This window comes from Parasteatoda tepidariorum, chromosome X1 (genome assembly GCF_043381705.1).
Source record: "Parasteatoda tepidariorum isolate YZ-2023 chromosome X1, CAS_Ptep_4.0, whole genome shotgun sequence".
In the NCBI taxonomy this organism is placed as follows: Eukaryota; Metazoa; Arthropoda; class Arachnida; order Araneae; family Theridiidae; genus Parasteatoda; species Parasteatoda tepidariorum.
In genome coordinates, this window is record NC_092214.1 from 8002989 (window position 1) to 8010203 (window position 7215).

General features: G+C 30.9%; 1 protein-coding gene and 1 long non-coding RNA gene across 2 annotated transcripts; one reads left to right on the forward strand and one right to left on the reverse strand.

Moving 5' to 3' along the window:
• Positions 1-425: 425 nt before the first annotated feature.
• LOC122270025 (protein FAM200C-like) lies at positions 426-1179 on the reverse strand. The gene is made up of 2 exons (XM_043045788.1): positions 913-1179; positions 426-809 (listed from the first exon to the last, which is right to left on the reverse strand). Exons 1-2 carry the CDS (start codon positions 1177-1179, stop codon positions 426-428), a joined length of 651 nt encoding a protein of 216 aa, XP_042901722.1.
• Positions 1180-2906: 1727 nt separating this feature from the next.
• LOC139427034 (uncharacterized) lies at positions 2907-6434 on the forward strand. The gene is made up of 2 exons (XR_011638178.1): positions 2907-3192; positions 6138-6434. It is a non-coding gene; the product is annotated as an uncharacterized lncRNA (long non-coding RNA).
• Positions 6435-7215: the final 781 nt, after the last annotated feature.

Below are 7215 nucleotides of genomic sequence, written 5' to 3' on the forward strand. Positions count from 1 at the left end.
ATTTAAAAGTTTGCATATATCTCATTTTGAATTCTATTTTTTTCAAAGTGGCATCTTCAATTAGAATGCTTGTAATTTCTCAGTTGCATCCATAATGGTGATATCGGGTCATTGAATTAAAAGACTTATATTGTTCATGTGGTTAAAATTATCTGCCAGGTAAGCCAATTTATAGGTAAAATCTTTTTTGTTTAAATATTCGAAGAATGAGTTATCTTTCTCTTCTAGAGCAAGTGATAATTCGATCTTCAACATGAAAAATTGTTTCAAAACCTGCCCTCGTGACAGCCAGCGCAATTCCGTGTATTACAGAAGTACCTCATGTTCTGCGTCCATTTCTTGACACATCGTTTTAAAGAGACGATGATTAAGAGCTCTACGTCTAATAAAATTTACAGTTTTAATAACTTTTGATAATGCTTCTTTTAAGCTGGTTGGAAGAGTTTTTGTAGCCAGCGCATGTTTATGTAAAAACCAATGAGTAACAAGAACATTAGGAGACTTTTTTTTACAAACAGGGCAAAACCAGATTTATTGCCAAGCATCACATGTGCTCCATCTGTACGAAGTGAATGAAGTTTTTCTTTCCAGCCGAAGTCTTGTTTGGTAAAGAAAACATTTAACATTGCTAAAACATCAACTGCCTTTGTAGTTTGCAAAAGAGACTCACAAAATAAGAATTCTTCTTTGATAGTATCAAGAGACACGTAACGAACAAAAACAAGAAGTTGACTATAATTCGAGATATCTGTAGTTTCATCCAGTTGCATACTAAAGGGAAATGGCGATACTTTCAATTCATCGATGATCTTTTTCAAGATATTGCAAGAAATTTCAACTATTCTTGAATGTGTCACATCATTTGAAAATGGAATTGCCTCAAGTTTTTTTTCTCTGTTCCAATCTACAAACTAATTCAACCATCTCCAGCGCACATGGCTTAATTAACGTCTCTCCAATAGTATGCGGTTTCTTGCTTTTAGCAATATGATATGCAACTTTGAGAGATGCCTCAACCAGAGGTTTTTGTGGAATACCAAATCCAAGTTTGTCTAATGTTCCAGATTTCAAAAACTGGGCTTTCTTCTTAGTAAAAAATTCTAGATCTAGTAACCTGAACAAGGTGTCAAATGTACGTAGCTTGATAGGGGATAATAAAAATAGTACAGCGGACGTCATCAGGGGGTTGCCCCTGATGGTGCAAACTGAAAGCCGGTTAGTGGAGGATGTTAAAAATATGACAGGGATATTAGAGGGCTGTGTGCAGTCCGTACTGAATTTGGGGTATCTCGATCACCTAGTTTCAAATATGTATGTATTTTCACCTTTTAGAAAGAAAAAAAGATCAATGTTATTTAAATATTATTGATCCAAACGTTTTAAAAATTAGGAGTAGTCGGTGGACCCCTAAAATATGACCCATGGACCCCTAAGGGGTCCATGAACCACAGGTTAAGAAACCCTGCTTTAGAGGAAGGCATTGGCCCACATTGGGCTGTCTGGCCAATTATGAGGATGATAGTTGAATTAACTAGTAAAAGCAAAATTATTTTTAAAAAAACAACACTAGGTCTTATTCGAGTTACTCTTTAAAAGGGAACTTTAAATACTGCATTTGAAATAATATTAAGTAGAGAGATGTCAAACATAAGTATCCTTCTTCCTGCAAAAAGAAAAATTTAAAAGGTATTTCAGCATAATTCCTAAAAATTCACTGAAAAAACTTCAATCCGGAGACTGCTAACTTTTATGACATACTATTCGAGTTACTCTTTAAAAGAGAACCATAAATATTTCATTTGAAGCATTTTTTTATGGAGAGGAGAGGTAAAATATATCAAACAAATCAAGTGATTTATAATTCTACTATATATATATATATATATTGGGACCTCTATTTAACGAAATCGCTAAAACCCGAAAATAAGTTCGTTGTATGGAAACTTTGTTAAATAGAAAATCACATTTTGAAATACTTTAACTGCACAAAACAGATTTTAAAATCATAAATACTGCGCATAATTAAAATAGCAATTAATACCCTTTTACCTTGTTAGCTAGTATCCACTTTTTATTTCATAAATCTTAACCATAAAAGAAATCTGCATGGAAAGCAAGAATAGAGCAAAACATTATCCAGTGTTACACTATCATGCTACATACATTTTCAACTAAAGCTAAATTTATGTATAAAATTTAGCATTTATTATAAAAGTAATTCCAAGCATACATTTCCACATGCGTTCTTAAGTTTAATTGCTACTGACAAAATCCCTTAATTTTGTCAAAGTTTTTCGTTTGAAATGCAAATAAAGAGGGAAAGGGATTTCTCTGATTTCATTAAAAGTTAAGTGGGTTCGAAAATCAATTCAATGTCATTTCCCCCATAAAAGGCGTTAACAAGTTTGAAATGTTTAAAATATTTTGGGAAATAGGGAAAGTGGATCTCAAAGATCTTCACTTCGTTATTTGGAAGTTATTTTAAGAAGAAATTTCCAAAATGTTCTTGATTCCGCAAAAAAAATCGTAAAATAGAGAAATTCGCAAAATAGAAGTCCGACTGTATATATATAAACTTTATCTAGAAAATAAGTAGGACTAACACTGAGGTGAAACAATAAAATTAAATAAATCACTGAAAAAATAAAATGTTCAAGAGTTACAAGAGAAAAAAGAAAGATAGTTGTAAAACCTAACCTTATTCAAAATTTTTTTTACAACTAGATGAAAAGAACCCCATTTAATATTTTAATAAATATAATTTCTGTTTACACTTATCTAAAAAAAATCAAAACAAACGGAAAAATAAAGCAGTTTTTATAATATTATAAAATATTCTCAATAAGTCCATATATATTAAAATCATCCTAAAATAAATAGTATTGACTGAAAAATAGTGCCTAAAAACGAGAATTTAACATTCATTTTTCCTGTTTCATTAAATCCACAGTAATGAATTAGTTCCATTACAACTTTGAAAATTCTCATAAAAAATCAATACCTATGGGGATACTTGATCGGAGATTGATCGTGCTCTGGTTCAGGTCAAAAGTGCGATCTGCGGATGAATGTCGTGTGGATATGTCCTCTCCGTAGAACGGGGGATGTGACACATGTATGTTGTATCCAGATCATCCTCAGGGATGTAACCCAGGCCGACACCAATAACCCATTGTGCAGATCTAGTGCTACGTAAATAAAAGTACCAAGTACAACTTAGAAAAATAAAATGCTTTTAAGTTTTTAATCCAAGCTAAGTCCCCATCCCAATTAAGAAAAAAAAAGTGTTCTTCAGTTAATAGTTTTCCTAAAAAGAATCGTCTGCTTTTATTCATCCATTTAACTTCAACTTTTTACAAGACACAAATAACAAACGCAATCCCTCCCAATTTCTAATCGAACCAAATGGAAATAATTTTGGAAATGTAGTCAAATGTTGCATCAATTAATTTCCTTATCATGTGCAGTAACTGCACAAAATTTCGTAAACCTTGCTTAAATATTCTTGGAGGTGTGGACACGTTTATAGAAAAAAAATTCGAAATTTTTTGCCTTACGTTTTCTTACTTAACTGTAGAAATATTTAAAAAATAAAACAAAATTTTTGAAGTAATTTTTATCGACAAAATCATTTAAAAAAAAAAAAAGAAATCATTAAAATTCGGAGAGCCCAGTCATCGACTGTTGAAATTGCTTCGAAACAAAAAAACTTTTTTTTCTTTTTGTTGTTGTTAATTTACGTCGCACTAGAGCTGCACAATGGGCTATTGGCGACGGTCTGGGAAACATCCCGGAGGATGATCCGAAGACACGCCATCACAATTTTGATCCTCTGCGGAGGGGATGGCACCCCTGCTTCGGTAGCCCGACGACCTGCGCGCGATTTTTTCTTTTTGAAAAATAAAAAAATTTTGAAAATGTTGAATTGCATTTTTCTTTTTAACGCACTTTATTTATACTGATTTCATCCTAAATCAAAGTTATTTTTCAACCATTTTATTTTTTCGGTAGTTATTGCTGTGCATTCCCACTTGATTTTAAAAATTCTGATATTTTTATTACGACATGCGAATTTTAAATCGCGCATTTAAATAACTACTTATTGATATGCTGATTTCCTCGTAAATTTAAATTATTTTTTTATCTTCTTTTTTTTTTCTTTTATTTTTTATATGCTTTTCCACATGATATTGATGACGCCGTTATTTTAACTATGATGTTAGTACGACAAGCGAGTTTCTAGTCGCGAATTAAAATAATCACTTTTTGATACAATTTATATTGGCACATTTTTCTTGTATATCTCAGTAATTTTTCCAGTTTTTTTTTTTTCTTTTTTGCAGTTAGCGACATGCACTTCCATAAGTTATTTAAAATCACGATATTTTAATACAATGTTATTGAAACATGAGAAATTTGTAAATTGGAGAAAAATAATACGAATTTTCAAAATGCTCACTGTTCGTAATTTTGTTTTCAATTTTTTGTTGCTTAAAATATTGTTTTAGGAAAAAATAGAAAACATGTACTATTTAACATTCATAAAACCTCTATTAATTCAATAATTTAAATTTATATTACTCATCAAAATATGTATTTATTTTTTTTATACTTGCATTCTGTGAGCATCGCAATTTTTTTGTTAGATTTTATTTTGAAATGAACTTTTGTATTCTGTAATATGATTTTAGAAAGAAAAAAAAAATTTCTTTTTTCCTCGTTTATTTATTTTTTGATAAATATTTTTGATGAAAAGGGAATTTTTTTTCAAAAAAAAAGGTATCAGCCTTTTTATTTATGAATAAATTCTAATTGTTAAAAGTATTTAATTTTCTACAAATATATTAAGTTTACTGATCTAAAATTTAGCTAGCACTAATGTTTGTATAAAAATTACCATATGTTGTACAAAAATATATCTAAATGAGCGTGTGACACTTCGTTATTCAACCTGCTGTGCAAGTGGCCTTTCACTCAAAAAGATTGTGCTTTCGTAATTTAAAGTAATCCTTTTATTCAACATATGCATTGGGTTAGAACCCCATGCCGCCAGGATAACCATGGGAGAACTTCGTGGTTTTCCTCTCCATATAACGGAAATGCGGGTTAGTCCTACATGAAGGCAAATTTCTCCCAATACTTGATCCTGGAATTTCCTTGTCTTCTGGATCGGGAAAAAGTCCTATTTAAATATCTTGAAAATTTAAAAAGGTTCTAACAAGTAATTTTTGTAAATTTTGAAAGAAAGCTTTGAATTTTCACAAATTTATTTTGTACTATTAAACAAGATTTATTAAAAATGACACTAAAGAGGAACATTGTAGAAACCATACTATTTCAAGTATGTTTCATTTCACTGATACCAACATATTTTGTCTACAGGCAATTATCGGAAGGTATACTATCATTGTGAGAATCATTTATTAAATTTTGTTTTATGATACAAAATTAAGTTTGTGGGAAACTCTTTATCATTTAGAGCAGTGGTTCCAAATCTTTTTCGGCCTATCGCTTGACTATAGATGCTGACTGCCATCTAATGCCATTCACATTTTTTTCTTTCTTAAAAGACTGAGTTGTCACAAATCAGCATCGATAATAATGAATTTTTCAGTTTATTTTTTCAAAAAGACCAGATATTTGAAAGAAAATAATTAAAACAGGAGTACAGATTTATCTTTTTTAATTGGAATCTGTTATTGTTGTCGTCGGCCATTAAGGCAGAGGGGGTGCGATTGTTCTTGTTTTACCAGTGACGCCATGTTGGGCAAGAATTCTAGTTTTGCCACACCCGTTTTATAGGGTGAACCCAGTCATTCGTCTACAAATCTTAATTCTGACTTGATCCAAAGAACGATCAATCTGCAATTCAGTACCCCCAGAGGTATTGATTTGTTATGGGAACATGGAGGACTTTGCGATTAGACAGATTTAGCATGCATCAGTCACCATTAACAACACGGGGAGTCTTCGGCAGGCTGGATTCGAACTCCCATTCTCACAAACGTGAGTCCAGCGCCCTACCATAAGGCTATCCCTACCATAACTTTTCTTAATCTCGAAAAATAAATAGCTTTTACATGCTTTAAAATTGTTTCCATGTTTCAATCATATAATCCAAGCTTGGATCCTTATAGATCAGCAAGTGCAATTCCTGAGACCAGAACAATGGATTCCAAACAGTCCTGATGCTGCACCATGCGACTATTTCCTATGGGGACATCTGAAAACCAAACTGAATAAGCGTTCTACATTGAGAGGCCTTCAAAGAGTTATTAGAGAGGAGGTGAAGAAAATCTCCCAGGAAATCATTTTGTGGACTTTAAAATCATGGCCGAAGCGTTGTAGACAAATCTATTATGCCGGAGGTCGACATATTGAGAAGCATCGCTGAATTTGTGTAATAAATTTTGGAAATAAAAACATTAAAAAATTATCCCTATATTTTTTTATTACCCTGTATAATACATTTATAACTAGTATTTTTAAAAGCGAATATTTTTGCACACATCATCATATGGAAAATGTACTATATCTACTTTTTCATCAACTATTCTTATTAGGTTTCTCAAATGCTTATCAGTCAATCTATTACAATATTTTATCCATTGTGCATGCATTCGGGTATGTATGATCTTAAAAATATTTCAGCCATCTTTGCAGTTAATGTCTTGATAATGATTCAACCGTTTACTTTGCTTCTGAAAAGTTGAATTACAGTTATGCATGAGAATAGTTTTCTTAACTGTGTGTCATGTTCAATTAAGTCCTATTTCGAGTAAAAACAGGCCATACTAATATCTAAGCACATTAAATCATTCCACTTTTTATTTTCATTAGGCTTTATTTTTTTTTTTTTTATTTATAGCAATAAATATTTTTATGAAAATTTTCATGGAATAAAAATACAATTATGTTTGAGAAGATTTATAATTTTCAAAGCAATATGTTTTTTATTAGTTCCTGGTGAAACATATTAACAAAAGGGTCTAAAACGATTTTACAAAGTTATCAACACATTCCTATGGCCAGAAAATACTGATAAGTTATTTATTACAAGTTATATTAACAAATACTGATAAGTTATTTATTGTTTAATCATTTATAGATATTTACTAGTAATATTTGTTTAACATCCTCTATCATTCTTAATATTATTCTCTAGCATTTTTATGATTTGATATTTTATTTTTATTACAACCGAACCGAAACGTA